Genomic DNA, 26,293 nt, shown 5'->3' on the forward strand with positions numbered 1-26,293 from the left:
ACGTCTTTCCCGTTTTTCTATTGAAAATTTCATACTCATCAAAGAAAACCATTGCAAGTACTTTTTAATTATCTCGATTACCTACAAGAAAGTTACAACGTGATGCTTCAGTGAAGATGATTAGTCAATAAATTTAGTTCCGGGACGAAAATTTTGCATAAAAACTTCAATAAAAGTTAATTATCCGCAAAATGTCCCATTTTATGGAGCAAATTTAAGTTTTTCTGTTGAAATTTAATGAAATAATATAAAGAGAATCATGTTATTTTTAAAATGCAAAAATCTCTATAATTGCTGCTATTAAAATTACTCTATTAAGAAGAGTGTCAAATATGAAGAACTGAGTTTTTTTCCCTTTTTGAAGAGGTTAGTTTGAAATGCAAGGTTATGTTAAGCTATAAGAAGCATAATTGGCATCCAGAATAAATATTCTTTAATTAAAGATTTTTCCAAGACAACGTACGACTAGAAAAAACTGAGCAATACATAACGAGTTGTAGTTTTTAAATTAAATAGATAAACCAAAACATTAACATTAACATTCTGACTGATTATCAATTTAGTAATAAAAATTGTATTTGAGAGAAAATGTGAGGTTAAGTCGAATCTAACCTAAGATTTTAAGCCACTTTTTCAATTATTTTTAAGGTTTTGTGTTACAGTAGGACTCTCGCTAATTCGGCTCTTTTAAGATCGGGCCACTTTTTAATTCGGGCATCAGTTACATTTGAAAAAAGTTTGTTGTCATTTTTCAAGTTTGATTATGATTATCAAATGAATCTAATATCCTCAAATTTGGCATGGTTTGTCTTGGTTTTGATGTGATTTTGCATTATTGAGGGATTTTCATGCAATTTACGTTATAATGAGTGTGTAAACTCAATATCTATATGCACATGAATAAAAAATCGTTGCATTTCATAAAGTTTGTCGCCCGAATTTCTGTCTAATTCGGCTGACATTTCGGTCCCATATGCCCGAATTTGAGAGAGTCTACTGTATATTCTGGTTTTTATTCGATCCAAAATTTACGTGCTCCGTTCTGAAGGATTTCTTAAGATATCAACCATCTCAGTTCATGGAGTTCTTTTTTCTAAAAGAGCCATTAAATTTTTGAGGTGACATGATCTTTTGAATTAACCTAAATTCTAGGTGTTCGTCAGCAAATTCCCCATCTTTAGTAATAATACTTAAAGTAAACGCAATGACAAGACAGACATAATAGTCAATTGAGGAGCCAAAACACTGAAAACCCATTCGATGCCATTAAAGAAGCACTTTGCAAGAGTAAAATGTCTTTGTCTTGCAGAAAATGTAAAATAGCCAGGGTGGCCTCTCAAACGGAAGTGTCTTTTCTCACCCACAACATGGGAGCAAATTGGCCGAGAAGGAGAGAAACCATTGAGGCTTCACCATATTGCATTAATTATTTCAAATTGGAAAATGCATTTCAAGTCAACTGGCCCATAAAGAAGAGCATTGGGTGGGAAACAAAAGGAGGAGAGATAATGGAAATTATTATTACTGCAAATACTGCCTGAGGTGCTAAAATAAATAGACAAGGTCTCGATGGAGGAAGAGCGGGAGGTAAGATTTGTTTAGAGGCTGATGAGAGATGAATTATGCCTGTCTTGTGCATGGTCAAATCAGGTGTTGGAGATTCAATGGCCTGGTAATTGAGGGAGTATGAGGAGGGAACAAAAGAATAATCCTCGCGGGAGCAAACTGGAAGCAACCATAAGGAAGTTATATATGGGCAAATTTGGCTTCGAGCCTGCACTGGAGATGCATAAGAGAAATACTTAAATAGAAACATTTTGCTGGGAGTAATATGCAGGTGGACTTCCTCAATTCCATGAGAACCAGCACCTACACAGAAACTTCCTTCATTCTTTTTCGTGGATCTTTCTGATCCATTCGGTGCATTTTTTTTTACAGAGAAATATCCACTAGAATAAATTCAATTGAGTGGAATTTCTAATTACCCACATCTTCTGGCGCCATCCAATTTTCACTTCCGTCCTTTGAAATTGTCCCATGTCACCGTGACACTGAAACTGATACTACCTCCAAGTCACCATCAGCTCAGGGTAAGTATGGTAAGTATATTCTCAAGAAGAGCCAGAAAAAAAACCACGTAAGGTCAAGAAGCTCAAGAGGAGCCTTCTTGGAGAAATATTGATAAATGTCAGAACGATTCTCTGGCGTTTGATGAATGACTCAAGGATTTTGGGGCGGATTGAGGAGCTCAAGAGATGGTTGCTTTTGTGGCCTGGAAGGTGTGGCACATTCTGCCAGGGAGAGTATGCTCAAGTGTGATGATGAGATGGAGATTCTCCAAGAGAAACACAAACAGATTAGAATCTTACATGCAAGACAAGACGCTCCATTGAATTTCACTCTATTCCTAATTGAAAAATTACCTCAATCTTTTGAGAAAACGTGATAATGTTTAGAGATAGTTTGAATTAGTATTCGGTTTATTTTAAAAAGGGTTTAATGAAGAGAGGTTCTATTGTAAAAATACCATTCTAATATTGACCTATTTTCAAAGAAACATGCAAGGAATCTTATTTTAGTAAATATTTAAGAAATTAATACATATTACACAAAAGTAATTATATTGTTAAAAATCATTTTTTTTTGAAGAGTTGAAACGTAAACTATTTTAGCTACTTAAAAGTACTTATATAGGTTTTAGGCTTAAGGCTTAGATATAGGGCGTAAATTCTCTAATCTCTTATCAGTTGAACATTTTTGGACAATTTTGACATATAAATGGACTATTAAGGGGAATTAATTTATTTGAATCAAAAGAACAAATTAAACTGGTTGCTATTTAGGTTTTTGATACCTTCGGAAACTAGGCTAAATCCGCTAAACTTCTAGTCTGAAGACGGTCTTGAAGTAGGATCCTGCCCAATGGCGTTCAATTTGGACTTAAAAATATTTACAAAGGGTAACTCATTTCCATTTTTTCTGATAAGGGTTTCTGGTTTCTCGGGTTTCGCGATGCAATTATTGGGTTTCTCGGATTTCGCGATGCAAAATGCGGGTTTCTCGGGTTTCGCGAAGCGTTTCTCGGACAATTGACGAGGGTTTCTCAGTATGAGTTACTCCTTGAATATTTAAATATTTAATGTATAATTAAAATGAAAATTTTTTGTATTATATAGATAATTTTTAGAAAAATCCATGTAGATTTCATAGAGTTGGCAAATTTTGCTAAAAACAAAAAAACAAAGAATTATTTATTTTATTGAAATGGCAAATATTATTTAAATTAGTGCCTTAAAATTAAAATGAGAAAGAACGGATTTTTATAGATTAGTATTTTTTTGAAATTGTTTTTTTTTCAAAATTCAAAATTAGATTTTCTGAATATATTTACAAATAAATTAAGTGCTTTTTTATTTAGTTTTTTAATTAAATTGTCATTGTAGGGGGAGGTAGGGCTAAATTGAAGAGCTATTTTTCTCAGGAAGCTAGACTTTGAAAAAATTTACTTTAGATCCATAATCGTTTTGTTCATCTAAATTGTATTACGAATCGGCTCAGCTTCCCTTAGAAATAAGAGAAAAATAGCATTTTCAATGTAGCTTTATCTTCCCCAACTATTGAATTTTCTTCAACCATAAGATAATATGTTGCTAATTACTTAATTAGTTTAATTCTGGATTAAGTTCATTAGTACAGTTTAAGTAAATTGCGAATTGCGATTTTAGTTGACCTAAAAAGATTTGTCTTTCTTAGATTATATAACTTTGTGTTATAGAACCTATTTTTATCAGCTACTGTGTAAGAGGCGTAGGAACTATAGGTACATAGAAAAAAATTTATCATTTATGCTTGATTTCGAATTGAGAAATTCTAGTTGATATTTAAAATTCATAATTTTCAATTTAAATTTAGATTGTTTTGCTGACTTCAGAACTTAGGTATTTATTTAATGCAGTTTTCAAGTTAAGAACAATATTAATAAAATTTTTGCTAGAAATAGTAATTTACAAAAATCTAACAAATGAACAGTAACATTAGATTTGATTATTTTCTAATAGGTATGTTGTAGAGTTGGTCTTGTTCTCAAATATTTCCGATATTCAACAGAAAATACTTGCTTCTTTTTTTTTACAAATTTTACAAATTACTTAAAATAAATATAAATGATATCTTTAGTTTATAAAGCTGTTAAATATATTAGATTACTCTTTATTTTTATTTTTCAAAACATTTCCTTATTCTTGAAAATATGATAGGATATCTACAACAGAACTTTTTGGAATAATTCGAAATTTAGTCCAAAATTATGAAATATTTTAAAATTGTGAGTTATTTCAAAGTTATTAGTATTTTTGGTTGGTAGAATATAGATCGAATTTAGAAAGAAAAATAGTTGTGATAAAATGACTGAACTAAAATTTCTCTTAGAAGCACCTTATGGAGTTTCGTGGTTATAGGCCTAATAAGCACAACCTAATTTTTTTCAAATTATTTTTTTAAGGGGAAGTGATACAACTTTGAATTGGGGCACTTTTGAAAGGGATTTTTCTACTATTTTTGAATGGAACGGGACCTTACTATGATACAATTCAGCTCAACGAACCAATTATAAAACTGACTATACAGTATGATAGAGCTGAGTTTTATTTAAAGATAGGAAAATCAAGCCCTATTTCAAAGGTTCCCCACTTCTCCCTAAATAGAAAAATTAGCTTTTGAGTCAATAAAGAACATTTCTTGTGAAATTTTAAATATAAATAAATTCTAAATTTTAGCAAATGTTTTAAATAAAGGACTTTGTTTTTTTTTTGCATAAAGGTATTTTTTGTAGTTGCTAAACTAGTAATCAAATTTTTCAAAATGCGTGTAAGGGCGAAGGCCTAAAAATCTAAAATGCGGTGAGGGGCTAACAACCTCTCCCCGTAAAAGCTATATTGTTACGAAAACTCGCAAAGAGCCTACGATAGGACAGATTTTTCGACAATGCTCTAATCTACGTTCCTGGAACGAGCTGGCGCAGGGTCGCAAGGACGGTTAATGCGAGAGGCCCGGTCCCCTTAAGAGACAGTCTATCCACCTAAGTAAGTGAGTTATGCCCAGCGCACAATAAGTCTGGTTTGTAAATATGTTTTCAAAATTTTCTACGAGTGAAAGCGAGTTGGCTAGATCTTTGTTTCATTCACTCTCATTGAAATGTCAAAAACATATTTACAAAACAAAATTTATTGTTCATTGGGCATAAAGTATAAGAGATTCCCTCATGTTTAAATATTTTTAAAGATGCCTGATAAGGAATAAAAATTTGAGAAATATTTTGTTTTCATAAATCATCATTTCTCATTAAAAATATTATTATATTTATATAAAATATATTTATATAAAATATTATTATATTTAATAATTATAAAATTAAGAATGAGTAATAGATATGAGTTTTGACAATTCAAAAATTCGGCCGCTTAAGTCAATCGGAATTCGGAATAAAATTCTAGAAAATAAAGGCTTGGGATACCTTTGCAATTATAGTTTCTATGTGACACTGACCCTGATAAAGGTTTAATTGTGTTTAATATCTTCTCCTGAAAAAAAAATTTTTGCAGTTAGTTATAACGTTTTTTGAAAAATAAATAAGGGAGGAAGTAGGGTGCCTTTGAATAAGGGCCTCTTTAACATATAGGTTTTTTTAATTTTTTTTTTAATGGTATTAGGTGATAAAGGTTTTATAATAATAATTTAATAATTTAATTTAATTCATTTATTCATTTTAGTTCAATTTAATGCAATTCAGCTTCTCAATTGGATTGTAAAACTAAATTAGTTATGATGCTAAATTCGATTTCCTATTAATAGTAGAAGAAAAAAGTTAAAGTTCAAAGATGCCCCAATTCAAAAGTACACTGCTTCCCCTACACCAATTTTTAATTCAAAAAATGTATATTTTTTTTATAAATTCACAAGATTGACTAGTTTTGAAAAAAATAAAAAAATAAAGGCTTTTGGGGTTTTTTCCTCACATATTGGAACTTGGAATTTTTTTATCTAAAGAAAATTTTTGATTTTTTTTAATCCAAAAAATGTATTGTTAGTTTTCGTGTCCACGGCAAAAGTTATGCCTCAACAGTTAAATTTTGAATTTCATTTTGCAATTTGAAAATTGAAAAAGTGGTATATTAAAATAAATGAAGAAGTGATCCTTTTTATGACTTCTTAACCCATTAAGGAAAGAAAATAATTTTTCCTGACTACCTAAAGTTATTTTTTCATATGTCTACACATAATTGTAAAGTAGAAGGTTGAAGGAAACTAGAATAGAATATTTTTTGCAATTCTCTAGCTATTTGCTATGTAGTAAATATTTAAGTTCAAAAATAGCGAATTTTTAAATTCTCAAATTCATAACTTATTTTATTTATTTTTTATACTTCCAATTTTTTTTAAACAAAACTCTTTTTGCAATAAAAACTACAATACTCATACGTAATATTTTTCATTAAACCGAAAAATATTATTCATTGGTATTGCTAGAAAAATTACTTAAAATTTTGGGCTATTTTTGTCCCTATCGTTCATAGAAGCACAAAATACATCGAATCAGATTCTATTGGACTTTCCAAGGTTAGATGTAAGACTTATCATTGATTATGTTTCTCAGTTTAATTTTTATTGTTGATTTTCAGTCCGTAAAAAATGTATCGTCGTTAAAGGGTTAATGATTTTAAACTACTAAATTTGAAGGGGTTATTTGGTAGGGTCAATGATCACGTGTCCTAATTGTAATGAATCTGGATCTTTTAGCTGAATTCTGAATATTCAGGAAACCAAAAGAGGAGCTTTTAAAGCCATGCAGTGCATTAATGTTTGAGCATGACCATCCCTCGTGCTCACGAGCTTCTGCCCAAAAGCTCCGCAAAGTGTTTACCGTTATACGATGTACCATGGAGAGAGGCTCTTGATGATGCCTCCAATTTGATGCTCTGTACAAACTCCAAATATCAACTGACTCCATCAGTCTCCACGTTGGCATTGTGAGGTGCCTCAATGGGGCTGATGTGCGAGTGAGAGAGAGTGGCTGGGTAACCGGTGTACGATTTGCAGAAGTTGGCGCGCACGTTCAAAATCAACTCCAGTGGTGCCTGTTGGTTGGAAAATTCATGTCAGCTCTCCCATATCGGCCGTTTTGGGTTTTGCAAAAGGAGAGAAAGCCAGGCTGCGTCTCCTCCAGCATTTGGGATTTACCCTGTACACAGAGAAGTATAGTAGGATATTTCTATGGGTAAAACTAAATATTTGCCCCCCTCGTAAGCACTCATGCCCGGTTTGTGCTCGTGTGTGGATATTTGGTTCTTGTTCTGCGCCATTTTACTCAATGTCGAAACATTCCACATTGTTCTTGTTGCCGGTGTGGTTCTCTAATTCCACCTCCGCGTCACTCACAGTGCCGTCGTTCCTCAAAACACCTCAAGGTGTACTCATGGTGGCAGAGTGTAGCGAAAGCTTAGTGGGGTGATTCTGTGGATTTGGTGAACCCTAAACGCACGGTGCATCGGGATTTTCCCGCCAAAAATTTTCAACGAGTTCCGGATGTTTTCCCGCGTGTTTTATTGTTCTGGGCCTGGGCTAAACTGAAGAACTCTCGACCCTGGGACTGCGGCGTGTGACAATTAAATTAGATACTTAAATAAGATTCCGGTTGGTGTTTGAGTCTCTGTCTGCCCATAAAAGTTGGAAGTGCTTTTGGGGACAAAAATTTTTTTGGTTAGACACCTGAATCATCGAGCAATTTCGTTGATATTTCCTCCATCCCCCGGGCTTAAACGGACAGAGGGCCGGTCACCTGTTTTTTTTTAACATTGGCCAAAAGGCAGGCGGCCACCGGAGGAGTTGGACGTCAGTGTATGGGCTTGCGAATCACGCAAAATCATTCCAATGTGAGTTGTCGAAGTAGTCTGATCTCAAAAATAAAAGTGGGTGTAGTCAATTTTTCGACGGTCTGGTGATGAGTGTTGGAAGATCTAAATCAACGTTGGAAGGCTTTTTTGTTGCTCCCGCAGACATTTGGAGCAATTAGCCAAAGAGCCCCGATAGCGCACCCAGTTCACCTGATCTCCAGATAAGGGTTCTGCTTGCTGAAAGCGTGACGTCACCCCGCGATTTTTATTTATTTTTTTGATTATTATTTTCCGCGTACAAAATAGAACAAAGTGTGAATGCGAGACGACACAAAAAGTCCCTGGCAAAGAACATGGTGCAAGTGTGTTGAGAGCCCCAAAGGGATTTCTTAAAACTTGTGAGTGCTCAAAGAAGAGAACCAGACAGTGCTTGAAATATTTCACATGTGACTGTCCTTTCTGAATTCCCACGTGAAATATCCCCAGTGAATTAAATAAAAAAAAAAAGACACAAGAAAAAAAGCCCCAAGAGACACCAAGTGCTTTCAGCAGAGACAGTTTAAAATAACACAAAAGGTAGATTAATTAGTGCGAAGACGGTTAAACAAAAAAAAAATACAAAAGAAGAAACAACAGTGATGGAATTACCACCACCTCATGAGGATTGGGAGCATCAAGTGAATCCCTTTCTGGAGATGAACAACTGCGAGGAGGATTATTTCAATCCACAAGAGGTAAATCAAATAGCCCTCTAATTGGTTAATTCCTTCTTCACGCAAATTACACGCAATTCCTCACAGATTTCCTTTTTTTTTAACCATATCTCTTCTGAGGCTCCTTTCCCGCCAATTTCAATCCCTATTTGGGAAATAGACAAATTGGCCTTTCAAGGGGATGCCATGTAAAAACCTTATTCGATGTTCTATGGGAATGGTAATTTCAAAAGGGTATTTATTTAGAAAACCATGGCCATTAAAAATTTGTTAAACGAAGCGTGTTAAAATTAGCGTTCGAAAAAATATCAACTTTATTTTTCAAAATTGTTAGTGTTGAAATAATAACGATTTTGGACTCTGTCAGTGACATAATCAATGATAAATTACGTAACAGATTAACTAGAATTTAATTAAAAAAATAGGGTTCTAAAGACTATTGAAAATCAGTATGAATTAAATATGGTGAGTAGATACTTAAAATGTAAATTCTGCATTTCAATGTATAAAAGTACTGAAATATTCTTAACAAAGGAGTGTTTAAGTTTAATGAATAATTTTGCATAATTTACTGGCCAAAATATTACGGCATTCTATAAATGAACAGTAAAAAGCTAAAATTGAGCAGTAACAAAAAAAATTAAATAGTGATATTATTGTCAAAATTCTGACAAAGAAAAAATAAAGAACTTTTCATATTATCTGCAATAATTTTAAATGTTAAATAAATAAATTAGACCCATTTTTATAAAGATTTAAGTTTTTTACTGACCATAATTGGATATATTACTGCTCAGAGAGAGCAGTTTTCACAGCTTTTACTGACCATTTTCATTTTTTTTTACTGCACGTTTGATTTTTTTTGACAAATATTACTACTGCTAATTTACCTATTCAAAATATATCTACATCAAAAAATTGAAAAAAAGACATAGGTTTGAAATAAACATAAAATCTATAGCATAATGGTAAAGTACCCTCAAGTCGACCGGTTCCTCAATTCGACCGGTAGAGTTATTTATTCAATTTATTTATATTTGTACTAATATTTGGCGTATGATCTAACGGCGTTATCACACTTGCACATTAAAATTTTAATGTGATTCACATTAATAGTCGCTTGTGAGCGTCCAAATATGTTATTTGTGTCTTTGAGTCACTTAATATTTAGGGTTTTTCTATTTATTGATAAAGAAGTGGACTTGGCCTGCAAAAATAAGTTTAAATTTACCTAAAGCATAAATATTTTTCACATTAAAAAATTAAAGAGAAAATCGCATTAATTTTTCGCATTAATGCTATAAATCAATTTATATCAAATTTTGCGGGCCAAGTCTACCTTTTTATCAACAAATAGATCAAATTTTGAATATAAAATGATTCAAACACACAAATTACACATTTGGACTCTGACCAGCGACAATTAATGTGAATCATATTAAAATTTTAATGTGCAAGTGTGATAACACAGTAACATTAATAGGTCAATTAATTACTCCATAAATAAATACGAATCAGTGACAATTTTATAGAAATTCAACATTAAAAAATTCAAATATTAACCACCGACCGACTCAAGGGCACTTTACCTTATGAAAAATAAAAATTTTCTTAGTGTCTTTGAAAAATGTTACAGATATTCAAAAGCAATTTTGATGTATTTACTGATCAAAAACGAAAATTTTACTGACAATTTTGAATTTTCAACTGGACTAGATGGGTTTTTCTCAATAATAACTAAGCAAAATACATAACCGACGAAGGTCTTTTCAATCGAATTGTCCTAGAGGTTGCAATTAGTGCTAAGACGGCGACGGCCGTATTGGGCTATAAAAATTACAATAAGATTCTGTTCTATTCAGTGTACTACTAATTTTTACGAAAACTCTTTTGTGATTTAGAACGTGTTATAAATTATGAAGATGATTTAACGACTGGGAGTTGTAGAATAACTTGGGACTTTGGAATGCGATCCAAAATTTAAAAGAGTGTCTATTAATTCTTATTATTATTCTATGCTGATTAGTATAAAATAAACGTTGTTTTAAATTTTTGGGCTACATTCCGAACCCCCATGTCATTTTTATAAGGTAATTTTATTACTCTAGTCAATTTTTTTTAAAGTAGTTTACTGACTAAAACAAATTAATTTTACTGTTTCGAATTCTTAACTATATATATATATTTTTTTTTCTTTTAATATTTACAACCAAGATTGGAATTTTTTCTGATCAATCCGTTAATATTTATATTTTATTGAAAATATTTATTTAACAATATTCCAATACAAAAAATTAAATGTGGAAAAGATTTTGAAATTTTTTTTTAAGATTTTAAATTCTATTTGATTTTTCTAATATCATTCTAAATCTAAAGTCTATTTTAAAATAATTTATGAAGTTTTAGTGACAATAGATTTAGTATAAGCTGTAAGTTGCTTTCGACAAACTAATCAAAAATAGACAGTAAGTTTTCAAACATCTTGGTTAGCTGAGTTGTTTCCTAGTACTTATTCTTAAAATATTTATTTTTTATATTTTTCATAATATTTTATGTTGAATATTACTTTTAATAATTTTCAATAAAAAAAAGACATTTTTTGTTTAAATATATTTTTAGTAAAATATTTAAATAAAAATTTTAAAATTTCTCAGTTTTTTCCAATGTCAATTCAATTCATTTATTTACTCGTAAAACATAGGATAGTTCCGTCTTAAAAATTTGTGTCATAAATAAGGTTTACATTAGAAAAACATTAAAGTAGTTAAGCAAAATACAGTTCTAATAAAGAAATTTTAAAGTTATATGAAATATAAAATGATAAAGAAAGTGAATACGTTTTTTCCTGTTTAAGTTCCTTTACAATTCTTTCAGAAAGTCTGATATAAAATTCTGCTTTCATTTCAGAATAATATTTGCCTGATAGACTTAGTATTATTTTAAAATATTTAGGATTATAATCAAAATTAATTACTACAACGCTGAATAACTTCATAAGCATCAAATTTAAGGGCTTTATCGACTTTTCGCGTCTTTAAATTCATTTTATAAAATGATTTGAATTGAAACTCAAAAAATAAACTATTTATTTAAATAATTTTTGCATTTATTATAATTTTTTACAAATTAAATTTCTATTTTATTGAATCTATTAATAATTCATTATAATTGCTAATAAAATTCAATTTTGAAAACTCTATCATTTCTGCTCTTTTATCTTAACGCCCAGCGCACAATAACTTTTGTTTGTAAACATGTTTTCAAAATTTTCTATGAGAGTGAGCGAGATGACTAGATATAGATCTCACTCACTCTCACTGAAATGTCAAAAACATGTTTACAAACAAAATTTATTATGCTTTTTTCTTAATATAAAATGCTAAGAGAATATTCCATAAATATTAATTATAAATGTGTCGTTTTTTCTTGACGAGAATTAATATTTTTATTAACTATTTCGTCTTGCCTAATTTTGATTTCCTTTTAATTATCAAAAAAAATTCTTTGGTCCATTATATTATTAAAATTTAATTTTATTGATACTGTTTATTCAATAAAGGTTTTTTAACAGATAAGATTTAATAGAAGATATTTTAATAGTACAGTAAATTCTTAGTATCTTTTTTAAATCGTATATTACAAAATTTCCAAAGTTCCAATTTCAATAAACTTTTATTTATAAAAATTTTGAAAATATCCATGTTTTATTGCATACCACTCATTTGCAATAAACCCCCTTTGATAGTCGCAAATCTACGGGATGTTTGCAACTGACTTAGCCCCCAAATTGAAGATAAAGGGTATGGGGTTGATAAACCCCAGCCAGACAGCAGCTACAGAGGGTGGCTATTGCCAATCGCACCCCGTGAGTTGGAAGCAATCTGTGGAGGAATAAATTAACACATTAAACGTGAATATTAATGATTGTGAAGCAAGAAGGGGTTTTCGCAACGCAGTACAAGTTAAATTTTAATGTGCATCCCCTGCTTTAGAGGGTGAGTCCCAACTCGGGCCTCTGTTGTACACCTGATACGTCGTAGAGATAAGTCAAGTGAATGGTGTAGCTGGTAGAGAAATTAGTCATTTCGTCATTGAGGGTATGTGTTGAAAATTTCTGTCCTCCCCACGACATCGGGAACACTTATATTGGGGAAGAAGTTCTTCCGATACAAGTCGTATGCTTTTTTTCCCGGGGGAAGACGAATGTGGAAAATTTATGGACTAGCACATGGAATTCTTCAATCCAGTAGGGTATTTAAATTATGCCAAATCACTGTCAGATATTTAATGGATGGATCCCTTAAGCTCAATTTTTGAGAAGGAACGCGACAAATGTACAAAAAAGACTGTTAGGAACCTTTTGAAAATTCTAAGAAATCGTATTTGTGATTAAGATGAATTTGAAAATATTAGAAGAGCGTTATCTGTCTTCAAAATTATAAACTTTGCAAGCATACCGTGTATATAGACGTTTATTGGTGGTTTACAGCGCAAAACTAAATTTTTATTTAGTTCTAATGCAAGATTTTCTAATTATTATAATATTGTTTTATAACTTTCTTTTTATCTTTACTTTGTAAAACTGGAGAATAATTTTAAAAATTCAAAATAAAAAAAAGCTAAATTACAGACAAATGAACAAGTTGAGATCAAAATTCACCGTTTGAGAGAATGTCCGGAAATTATCTACTACAAATAAGTAAATAAATAGACATAAAAAATAAATAAAAAGCACATAACATTTGAAATGTTGAAAAAACAAATGGAGAACAGCGCCACTCGCGGAAGAAAACACTGCCCTCAAGCGGAGGAAAAAAATGCAAGTGAATTCTTCACAATTTCTTCGTTCTCTTTTTGTAGTTAAAATATTTTTAAGAAAATATAAAACAAATTAAGTATAATGCTTAATGCCCAACGCTTAATAACTTTTGTTTAGTAAACATTTTTTTGACATTTCAATGAGAGTGAATGAGATAGTTCTAGTCATCTCGCTTATTCTCATGGGAAATTTTGAATACATGTTTACAAACAAAAGTTATTGTGCGCTGGTCATAATGCCCAACGCACAATAATTTTGTTTTGTAAACATATATTCGAAACTGCCCATAAGAGTGAGCGAGATGAGTAGATCTGGATATCACTCACTCTCATTGAAATATCAAAAACATGTTTACAAAACAAATGTTATTGTGCGTTGGGCATAACGCACAATAACTTTTGTTTTTTAAACATGTTTTTGACGTTTAAATGAGAGTGAGTGAGATCTAGTTCTAGTCATCTCACTCACTCTCATAGAAAGTTTCGAAAACATCTTTACAAAACAAAAGTTATTGTGCGTTGGGCATAATACATAAATCAAGATGGAAATAATGAAAAATAGTGAATTATTATGAAAACATCGAAAATAGTAAGTAAAAGTATAAAGAAATATTTAATTTATTTTATTTTTTTAAGTTTTTTGTTTTTTTTTCAAAATTTTAGCTTTTATTAAACACAACTTCTGAAAAGGTCATGATGCGGATGAAATTAAATTAGATAGTCAAATTCAGCTTGGCAACAAGTAATTATTTTTATAAGAAACAATTATAAAGGTATTTGGAAAAATAAGTTATTATCGCAAGTTCGGTGAATAGTGGGTCAACTCTAGTAGAACTTCTACTCTTTTGTAGAATCTATGATACTTTTTCTTGAATACTTTTTTACAGCTTTAGAGTAAAGATACAGAGAAGTATATTTTACGTTATTTTTCAAAAATAAATTTGTGGTTAGATATAGTCAAGTGTACTAATCCGGGCGCTTCGCTATTTGGATCGTTTATGACAATCCACTTAAAATAATATTTTTATTTTTATTTTCGTAATATAGTCACTACAGTACACAGAAAAAAATATTTTGTAAAAATGTTCGTAAATGTTTGTGAATTCCTATGGGGGAGTTACGAAATGTTCGTGAATCGTATAATCCACAAATAAGTTCGTAAAAGGGCAAAAAGATGAAAATGAGATGAATAAATTGAATTGAAAAAATTGAATTGAAGTTTGTACTTTTTCCACAAACATTGTTCGTAACATGATCATTTGACGAACATTTTATGTACTTTTACAAACATTTTTTCGTAAATGTCCGTAAACACACAAAAAGTGTTCGTAAAATTTTGTCATTTGTTCGTAAATGTTTGTTTTCCTGTCGAATATTTTACGAACATTTACGAACATATGACAAAATTTTACGAACATTTTTTGTGTGTTTACGAACATTTACGAACAAATTTTGTAAAAGTACAAAAAATGTTCGTCAAGTGATCATGTTACGAACAATGCTTGAGAAAGTGATATTTTCGATAAATTTCGGTTGATTGAAAACATTTATTGTTTTTTCCTTGTGAAAAAAGTATTTTAAATCCAAAGGTTTAATTAAAAGTGAATTAGCGAAAAGGCGATCCACTTAGTGCATGCTGATTTATTTCAGTATTATCATTATTTTATAAATTTTCTTTAATATTTTTAATATTTTTTTTAAAATTATGTTTCTAAATAAAACAGTGAATAATTCCATGGATTTAGAAGAAGTAAAAAAGTATTTCATCAGTCCAAAAACAAGCGTTTAAGTAGCACTCTACGGAAAACGATCCAGTTACCCCACCTTACTATATGTGTACCTGTAACTTTTTAAAGCGATATGAATCTGTTGTAGTAGAAAACTTATTTGTGTTAGTATTCCTAATAAAAAATTCACTGAACTAGATTTTTTTTAAATTATTTTTTTCCAATATTATTCGATCATCTAAATAAATTTCATCCATAAATAATTTAAGCCACGCCCCTTTCCAGATTAGCGAAGTAATATTAGGTGAGATTCTTAACAATCTCACCTACTTTTGTTCTATATTTTCCATTTGATGAAAGGCGAGTAATTTATTTAATTTTTCTTAATAATTCAAAACGACTTTCAAAAATCTCTAATTCACTCTTCCAATTTAAATAAAAATCATTAACCTAAGAGATTTTCGAGGAGATTTCCTAAAAGCATTTTATTAATGTGTAAAGTGTCTGGGTGATATGCTGAGAAAAATTTGTCAGTTGGAAGAATTGTGATTGATTACGGGATAAATTCACCTTGACATTATCTCTTGAAAGTTTTATGGTGTGAATTATTCATTTCTGGGGCAATATTTGAAATTCCGAAAAGAGCAGCAAATTGAAGTGAGATTGTTAGTTCATGAGACAATTCTAGGGACCATCTCGACACGGCACTTCATTAGGGCTAGTTGTCTTTTCTCACCCTTTTTTCCACTTAACCTGTCGGAATAAATTTTGTTCAATTGGATGGGCTTTTGTCATTGGAGTGACAAAAAGATGTTGAGAAGAATATGAGCCAATTTGATCATCACGTAATTGAGCCAATTGACCTCATTAGTGCGATTAATTTTTTTTTCTTTATTGAGACTTCTGCGAAAGCTGCGTCCGTTACCGTTCCAGGGACAAAAGTGTCCGTTGCAGAAGGACCATATCGATAAATTAGTGGTTTTGTCAACTAAAGCCTATACATCTTGGGGCTCTTGTTCCTCCTTCAGGTGGATACTTGCAGGCATTATCGATCACGCGCCTCTAAATAGTGGCCTTTTTGGGGTGGTATTTGTATTGTGTGCTCCTCAGAGTGCATAATTTAGTGAATTTTCATCTGTCCCCGGTTAATTGACACAGTAATGACAGTGATCAATTGAGGCAGAGGGATTGACATGTGTACTATGTATGTGGATCTGTGCATGAATTAAAAGGTAATTTCCACTTCAATTACGCCCGCGGGGTGTTAAAGACAATTACAGGGGTCGTACTTCAACAGTATACCATCTTACCAACTATTAATTTATGGCACCATCATTTCACTTCACAATTTATTTTGCCAAGAGACAATTTTTAATGCTCAAAGAGCCTCTCCCAATAAAAACAATTATGCTGTTTATTTTTCATAATCGTGCACTCGACAGTATCTCTTTCGCTCACGCCGTGATGCCCCATCATCGGGCATGGGCTAAGGGTACAAAAATTGCCGTGGACGTCATCAAAACAGGTGCATGCAGGTGTCTCAATGGCCCAGACAATTGATGGATATGTCGATGGAAAGACGTATCCCATATCTAACAAGAAATGTTTGCTAGATATGCGGGCTCTTTGAATTTTCTGTGCTGGATATCCCTAAGGCACAATTTGATCTACTTTGCACCTTCTTCAGAACTGAATCTTCTTCTCCAATTGGCGTTCCATAAATGAGCCAATTCACTTTTTTGCGATAATTGATTTTACTGTCTCAACTCTTATCTCATATTGCCATCTCGTCTCTCAGCCTTGTTCAGTGCCTCAGATCAAAATTATAAAATTTATTCAATTAAAAACGTTACAAGTCGATGAGGCATTCTCTGCGTTCGGAAGAAAGAATTTGTAACCAAAGTGGGGCAGTTTCACGTATAAATGACTTTAGATTATACATGATCTTTGGATTATCAATTTAATATCTTTGAAATGTATAAATTAAGATAGCTCATACAATTAGGGTAAGTGTGCCAAATTCCGGCCAGCTTGCAATTTCGGCCACTTTTTTTTGTTCCTCGAATTTCCATAAACTTTTAGATTTTACGTACTCTAGAGATTATACAATGCAAAAGAATGACAAAAAATGTAGCTTCGACAAACGAGATGACATGAAAAAGATATTGGAAGAATTCCCGAAGGTCAAGATTGTCTAATGGACAATAGTTCCAAATTAAGGAAAATACTCTAATGTCCATGATAAGAGCTTTCTAGGGAAAAAGAACGCGAAAATATGGAGTAATTGTTTAAATATAGGGTAAGTGTACCAAATTTCGGCCAGCTTGCAATTCCGGCCACGTTTTTGACTCCTCGTATTTCCATAAATTTTTAGTTTTCGCATACTTTAGAGATTATAAAATGCAAAAAATGACAAATGTGGCTTCGATATACAAGAAGACGTGAAAAAGACATTGCAGAATTCCCGAAGGACAAGGAACTAAGGTGGCCGAAATAGGGCACCAAAGCTATGTCTATATTTTTATTCATTTTAAAATGTATTGAGAATAATTTTAGAGTAAATAAAGACGGTAAACTCTTTACAATGTTCCAAGCAACACTCTTACAAAAGAAAGAATAAAAAAAATCAATTTGTATTAAAAATATTACATTTCAAACTTGAGACTTTGGATCTTGCATGCAACTATGCCGAAATTTGGCACACTTACCCTAGATCGTACATATTTCGAAGAAAGAGTTCTGCAAGAATTTTATACTGTGCAAAACTACCCACTACACTCTATACTTACAGAGCTTAGAGAGTATTAGTTTATTGTAAGGTTATTAAACAAAAGTCTTACTCACTTATACAGACTCTTAATGTTGTATCAAACACAAAAAAGCTTATGGAAAATGAATTACAAATTTGTTTAAATACTTCTTCATTTATTTTTAATTCACCGAAATTAAATTCATGCAGAGTTAATGTTTTAGTACACATGTACGTACTAAAACAATCCACCAAACACTAACTTTTTAATCCAGTCAGTTGAATTATTTAAAAACCTTTAAAATAATTGATTTATAGATTTGAAAATAAATTAGAACATGTGCTAAACTAAAGAATTATAGAAGTGTGTCATTTTTGCGATATTAGTGTAGTTTTTCTTATTTAAAAATGTGTTTTAAAGTATATTGGACCGTGGTCCTAGCTAGTTCTCACTCACAAATCGATATTGTTTACTTTAATGTAACTGATTACTGCAAAAATTATCTCCTTCATTTTATGACTTCTTATTATTTATTACACATTAATAAATTAGAGAAATCTCTCAAATAGGGTAAAGTGATACAATTTAGAAAAAGTGTTACAAGTTGGACAATTCGCCGGTACAAGTTGGACAGGGATTTTTTCTTGATAATTATAGTACTAAATTTGTTTTAAGCACAAGGAACCAAATTATAAAACCAAAGCATTAAAAATATGCAAATAAAAATGAAGTACTAAATTTAGCAAGAAGAAAAGCTCTGTCCAGCTTGTAGAATTGTCCAACTTATGCCACTTTACCCTACCCCAATGATTAATCAAAAATGCAATGCTTTAATTTAGCACATGTTCTAATTTGATTTCAAATATATAATTCAATTATTTGAAAGCTTTTTTGAATAATTCAATTGGGTGATTTAAAAATTATTTTTAGTAAAAATTATTTTAGTACGTGCATGTACTGAACTATTAGCACTGTAAAAATTTTATTTCAATAAATTAAAGAAAGAATAACTTAAAAACTTCAATGTAACTTACAAACTAAAAAACATTTATTGCAGAATTGTTGAGTCTATATTTCTTCGGTTGCCTCAGCAACTGTGCTAACTGCATCTGCTTTGTATCTGCATTCATTGAAAATGCCGCGCAGCGATGCATTGCTTACAACGAATGCTGACACAAAGCAAATGCAGTTAGCACAGTTGCTGAGGCAACCGACGATATAGCCTAGAAAATTTACACGGAGAAAGCCCGTGCTGACGAAGGCTCTTTTAAGCCAACGGTACTAGTCATTTTTTAGCTGGGGTGGTAATTCTGAGGGGTGCTATAACGGCGGCTAACCTAAATTTACGATATCAATATAGTTCCGTAAGTATAAAGAAAATTAGAAAATTTAAAATAGTCTTAAGATTAGGAAAGCTGAAATAAGGAAATTTTGTTATTAGAATATGTATGTGCTAAACTATGTTATAAATAAACCAAAAGAATAATAATATAAAATAAACCGAATAATAAAAAAACTACTTTAAAAAAATTGAATAGACTATTGAATAAAATCAAAAACGTTAATTGTATGCTGCAATAAGTATCGTACGATCTTGTTAAGTCATTTTTTTTTAATATTGTGTTGATAAAAACTAAATTAACAAGTATTACATTTAATACTTAATTAAAAATATATTGAGACAAAAAAAGCTGCTGAAGAGGATAAACTTTTAGTGCACAAATGTCACTAAAAAACTCATTTTAAACCGTTTTTAAGGTTGTGCTTTTATTGAAAATAAAAAAAAAATGTATTATGCAATTGAAATCTTGAGATATAAATACAATTTCAGAACTTAAACATGTATGATAAATTTTTATATCGTCGATTGCATCGATTGTTGTTATATATGCATTTTTTATGTATCAGCATTCCCCGTTGTACTAAATGCAGATACGACAACAGTAGATTCAACCGACGATATAATGATTTAGTTCAAACAATTTTTTTTATACCCCACCCATCCCTCTCTATATCCAGGTCTCAGATCCTAGGCCTATCATAACCGAAAACCTTACATCGATCCCTCAGAATATAATCCGAACAACTCGATTTTTGCAAAATTCGTTTTTTTTGCTTTTCGGGTACTACTTGACACCCTTTACTTTCCCCGTGAATATTATACCGAGAAGTTAATTATTCCCAAAGTTATATGGGTTCCAAATCTTAAAAATCCTATGATCAGCATGTAAAATCTCAGCTTTAAATCGCTCTCCTGAAAAGTTGTCCATTCGCGAGTTGTTCGGTTTATATTCTGAGGGATCGACATGATGAAACAACTGTCACTACCTCACAATCACTTAAATAAAAATAAATAAATAAATAACATTTATCTGCAGTTCAAACATGTACTAAATTTTTATACTAAAATATTACTTGACTGGAAACTGTACGCAATTTTTTTTGAAGTGTATAGACATTCGTAAGAACAATAATACGTTATTGATCTTATATTTAAACTAAATTTAATACGTCTATAAAAAAAAAATAAAGCGTAATACACAATATAAAATTATCGTAAGTGGAAGAATACAAGAAAAAGCAATAAGCGTTATTTAATGGAACAGTGTAATACTGTTTCACTGTATAAATTAAGAAGAAGGGTGGATTAACCACTTATCGCCATATTTAGGAAAAAGAGGAATTAATTTTATTATAACTTTTGCACTCTTATTACAAGATTACTCAAATTTGACACAAAACTACTTAGATGTATTGACTCTAGATTCGTGAAAACAATAGTCCTAGAATTTAACGCTGGAATACTTAAAAAACTAATTTTTATTAACAATGCAAAAATAACTACTTCATCGCCACTTTTCACCGCATTTCGCCAGTTTTGTAACCACTTCTCGCCACCCACTTGAAAAGGTCCAAACTCGATTATTTTAGGCAATGTTATAAAAAGGATACATTCAATTTTTCTCGTGATCGCCTTATTATTACTAACTTTAAACGTTTTCCTTCACTTTTATTTGAGAAATCAAATTATAAGTCTATTGCAAAAAGTAAACAATGCAGATTTGACAACTGAGAATCTACGAAGTGAAGTTAGCGTCGCCTATTAAAAATAGATGGCGACAGGTGGGAAAATCAATTCCAGAAGATAACCACTTTTTCGCCATGCCTCATTGTTATATAAAAATAATACAAAATGAAATATTAATTAACTAAATACAAACTTTATGTATTCCACAAGTGCAATTAAATATTCAATAAACAAATTATTTATCTAAACAGGTATTTTTTGCTTGATGAAAATTTGATGACACTTAGTATATTTGGTAAGAAATATTGGATTCGATGCACTTGCTTAAAATATTACTCTAAAAATGCTCAAGATCGTAAATCCAAAAAGAATAATAAATATTTTTCGACTCTATATACATAGCAGCAGTAAAAATACAAAGATCTTTGTGGCTCATTTGTTTCACAAATCGCGAAAAATAGCGATTTCAATATAAGTGGCGAGAAGTAGGGCACTGGCGAGAAGTGGTGATTCCACCCTAATGATCGATATGCGAAGTCCAAAATACTGACTCTCAAAATTTTCGAATTTAAACTGATCACTTTAAATAAATGTTCACAACTCAATAAGCCAATACATCAATTTTCTCAATAGACCAAAATGCCTAATTCACTATTTCACCTGCCTTAAATCCAATTATGGAGGAACATGAGCCTTTTCCTCTTCATCCCACCACCAATTTCACCTTTGTCGAGGGGTTCAGTTCTGAGAGTGAGAAATGACCAGCAATGAAGCACTCCAAAAGGTGAAGATTTTCGGTCATCCCGGAAAAAGCAATTAAGAGGAACACCAAAAGATATCTCGGATAACAAATTTCTTGCTTGGGGACAGTTAGACTAATTTTGGTGAATCCTCCAAGATTCCACAATTCACCTGACAATAATTGTGCAAATTTGTCACAGAAAATTTGTGTGCACTTCTTCGACATAAAGGGTTAATTTGCTGCATGAATAATTCACTTCCTTGTTGGCAAGTTCACAAAACATTTCTGGCACATGGGTAATAATTTTCTTAATAAGAAAATTTTATAACAAAATAAGTTCATTCACCCGCAAAAAGTCACGTGCAATTTCATATTAAGCCCCCTCTGCTTCTATTAAAAATAATTCACTCTTTCTCTTGGAAGCAAAAACTCGTGCCTGTAATTTTAATAATTGTTAAATCCCCTCCCGACATTGTCGTGAAAGGTGCCTTTCTAATTATCATCCTTTTTTGCGTGGGAGGATACATTCCTGCGGGATTATCTTAAGGAATCACATATGTGTGGTTTTTCGTTGGGAAGATGGAAAATGCGGAGTTGAGTGAAAACATCCATATATTTCTTACCCCTTTTTTCGCGAACTAAAATGATGGGTGTTAGTATTTAAAGGATGGTGGAGTCTGCTATAAATCTCATTCTCATCCTTCAACCTCAAAAAAGGAGCATCATGAACACCCACAACAAAATGTTTCGAGGTATTTTCCACTCCCCCATGACTCACATATTACTTGATGATGCTGCGAGAGCTTTCGAGTACTGAGAAGGTGTGATTTGGTGAGGGTGAAAACCACCCCAAACAGTCGTAAAGTGTAACCATATCCCATCCATTGTGATGGGTGACATTTCCATTGAGATGCCACTTCATTTGCGCTAGAAGAGAGGGTGCTTCATCTGCCAGATGGGATGAGATTTAGCGGCTCTATCACCTCCTTTCGAGATCAAAATTTGAGGTGAAGCATGTGAATTTCACGAGGAAATTGTGCAGCTAACATAAGTCTTGTTATGGTATATTTTGCAGAAATTCTTTGAATTAACGTTGTAAAAGAGTTTTTTTTAATCAGTTGCGTTGTGTTTAACATTTGAGTCCCTTTAACCCTTTAAGGACGATTGGAACACCGGTGTCCCATAAAGAAAATAATTTTTCCTGACTACCTTAAGTTAATTTTTTCTTATATCTGTACATAATTGTAAAGTAGAAGGTTGAAGGAAACTAGAATATTTTTTGCATGTCTCTAGCTATTTGCTATATAGTAAATATTTAAGCCTAAAAATGATGATTTTTTAAATTCTCATATTGAAAAATTATTTTAATTATTTTTTATTTTTCCAATTTTTTTTAAGCAAAACTCTTTCTGCAATAAAAACTGCAATACTCATACGTAATATTTTTCATTAAAGCGAAAAATATTATTCATTGGTATTGTCAGAAAAATTACTTAAATTTTTGAGCTATTTATGTCCCTATCGTTCATAGAAGCACAAAATACACCGAATCAGACTCTGTTACGGCGTTATCACACTTGCACATTAAAATTTTAATGTGATTCACATTAATTGTCACTTGTGAGCATCCAAATATGTTATTTGTGTCTTTGAGTCACTTAATATTTGGGGTTTTTCTATTTATTGATAAAGAAGTGGACTTGGTCTGCAAAAATAAGTTTAAATTTACCTAAAGCTTAAATATTTTTCACATTAAAAAATTAAAGAGAAAATCGCATTAATTTTTCGCATTAATGCTATAAATCAATTTATATCAAATTTTGCGGGCCAAATCTACCTTTTTATCAACAAATAGATCAAATTTTGAATATAAAATGATTCAAACACACAAATTACACATTTGGACTCTCACCAGCAACAATTAATGTGAATCATATTAAAATTTCAATGTGGCAAGTGTGATAACACAGTTAGACTTTCCAAGGTGAGATGTAATACTTATCATTGATTATGCTTCTCAGTTTAATTTTTATTGTTGATTTTCAGTCCGCAAAAAATGTCTCGTCGTTAAAGCGTTAAGGACGAGATGTTATGTTTTGCTTTTAAAAAATCAGAAAATTTGTTTTTTCTGACCCCCAATTTTTGACCTTTCCGTCCTTAAAGGGTTAATGCAATCCTTGGATGAGTTGTTTTCAACTATTCAGTTCATTTCAAATTTATTTCATTCAGCTCCGCTGCGTCTGCCGCCAACTTCGCCGCTGATCTCTCCAGGAAAACGACAAAAGTAACTGAAAATTATATAAATTGCACACAAAATTTGAATAGGGGAGACTAGGGCAAAAAGTCATAAATCGAAAAATTCAAAATTCAATATCTTCCAAGGTAGAAAAAGATAGCGGCTCAAATTTTTTTCTATAGATAGCCTACATAGATCTTCTTCAATGTCGTAAGTTTCTTAGAATTCGAACAAGGAATTTAGAAAATAAAAAATATCGAAATTTTTAGCCCTATTTTCGAAATATTTTCCTTGAAGAAGATAACAATTATTATCTACTTATTTTCCACAATTGATGTATACTGGTGAATATTTTCTAAATAATTTGGATATTTTGAATACGAATCCGCTATCTGTTTTAAAATTTCACAAAAGTTCTTTTCTTCAGAAATCCTTTTATTAAAAATGGCCACTTGGGGTAAAAAGTAACAAAAAGTGAATCAATTTCTGATGTCTCACGGCGAAAAGAAACGTCATTACCATGTCTCGCCGCTTATTATTTGCATTCGTCAAACGATTTGCAGTCTTTTGTGTATTTTTTTCTAAAATAGCTTGAAAAGCGCTTTTATTGTTTTCTCACTTTTCTCGCAGAGAAAAAGGTGTTTTACAAAGGTGTAGATGAATAAATTTTCTATGAAAATATGTCCTTTCGGTATTTTTTCAATTTTCAAATTTCCGGAATCCCCTATATAAAACAAATCAAAATATGATAATACCCAATGTCTGTTACTATTTGCACCAATATTTTTGAGAATTTTCACTAATTTAGCTTTTATAAATTGGCTCGATAAACGTATTTCCTTACAAAATAGAGGAATATTACTTTCAGAAAGTTGTAGAGCGGTAAATTTCCTATAAAACTGCGCTAATTAGAAATTTCTGGAGCATTCGAGTACTTTGTAAAAAAAAAATATCCGTTTTGTGACTTTTTGCCCCAGTCTCCCCTAGGATTTTTAAAAATACGAAAATGCATAAATTTAGCTCAAGAAGTAAAGCAAAGATCACAAATCAACAAAGTTTAACGTTTCTGATATTTTCGAAAAAATATTTGCCGTACACTTTTAATTAAAACAAAAAAAAACGAGATAACAAATAAGAGAGCAATTAAAAATGAGTGAAAAGTTCGCTATGCGATATTTACAAGAAACAAAAAAATATCTCTTAGTTCGAGAAGAAAACAGATGCAACAGTGGCAACTGTGCCCTTACGTATCGATTTTATAATATAATATATAGGGGAAAGTGCTCTCCCTTCGAACGATCATGCCTTCGAATAATGTGAATTTCTTTTGTTTTTCCTAAGAGATTTACACTAAATTATCACGGATTTATCAACAATTGATGAGACAAACTAATATTTAATAGAAATGTAGGGGAAATGCTTCTAATTTTGTCCAGTTTCTTATTTTGGACACTTTGAGGATAACATTGGACACTAAAAATAAATTGATTAAAATGATGGATTTTTATTCCAATATTTGATGAATAATGAATTCTATCTAAATATTTGTTCTTTTTGGAAGATTTTGACACTAAATACGTTAAATTTTGAATATGATTTGAGTTGAAATTGCTTTGTTGAAAATTCAGTGTGAGCAATTGCTTACGAGAAATATGACAGAACTTCGTGGCTTACTTCAGTCTTATTTAGTTTTGGTGAAGTACTAACAAAGTTTGTTCGCTGTTTTTGAGTGATATTATTGAATATTCATTGAATATTGTGTTGATTCACGTTACTGATGATTTGTACATTTGACCTGAAGTGAGATTTGCCTTGTAAATTATATTTTTCGTGTGAAAAATGGGAAATTTTTTAAGACATTCACCAGTGAGGTGATGATTCTTATTTTGGACAGGTGTTTTTCTCACGAAATTTCGTGAAGTTTTAGCTTTTGTAATGACTAGGTTGGACAAATGCCTGGAGAAATGAAGGAGCATCATCTCTACGAAAGAGATGCAGTGAGAAATGCCTTGAAAGGCTCCCGGAAAGGGCAGGGAATGAGCGAATCCGCACGTACTTGGAGTACCGAAGTCAACTCACTTTAATGAATGATATGGAAAGTTTCCGGGCTTCTTGTGACATTCTACGTTTCCCTTACATGAACAGGAAGAGGACTTGGTAAGATTGGTTCATAAAATGAAGAACAATGGGCATCCTGTTGAGGCGGATTATCTGTCCAAATTTACAGACAAGTTGTAAAAATTAATAACCAAGTTGCCCAAAATAAGAGTCAAATTCACCTCTACATATCAATTCATTTTTAAACGTATTAAAACTAATTTTAGTAAAAATGAGATGATAAATAGCTTGCCAAGTTTCTAAACAATCCTTCTGAAAAGAGAGTAACAAGA

General features: G+C 31.4%; 1 protein-coding gene across 1 annotated transcript in view; it reads left to right on the plus strand.

Annotated features, from left to right (window-relative positions):
- The first annotated feature begins 7,245 nt into the window (after positions 1-7,245).
- LOC129800387 (homeobox protein araucan) overlaps positions 7,246-26,293 on the plus strand; it is a 132,727-nt gene continuing 113,679 nt past the window's right edge. Inside the window, exon 1 of the mRNA XM_055844728.1 lies at positions 7,246-8,623. Within this exon, the coding sequence (XP_055700703.1) occupies positions 8,528-8,623 (96 nt within the window). The 5' untranslated portion in view covers positions 7,246-8,527. The remainder of the gene's footprint in view (positions 8,624-26,293) is intronic.

The sequence above is a fragment of the Phlebotomus papatasi genome, chromosome 2, assembly GCF_024763615.1.
Source record: "Phlebotomus papatasi isolate M1 chromosome 2, Ppap_2.1, whole genome shotgun sequence".
Classification (NCBI taxonomy): domain Eukaryota; kingdom Metazoa; phylum Arthropoda; class Insecta; order Diptera; family Psychodidae; genus Phlebotomus; species Phlebotomus papatasi.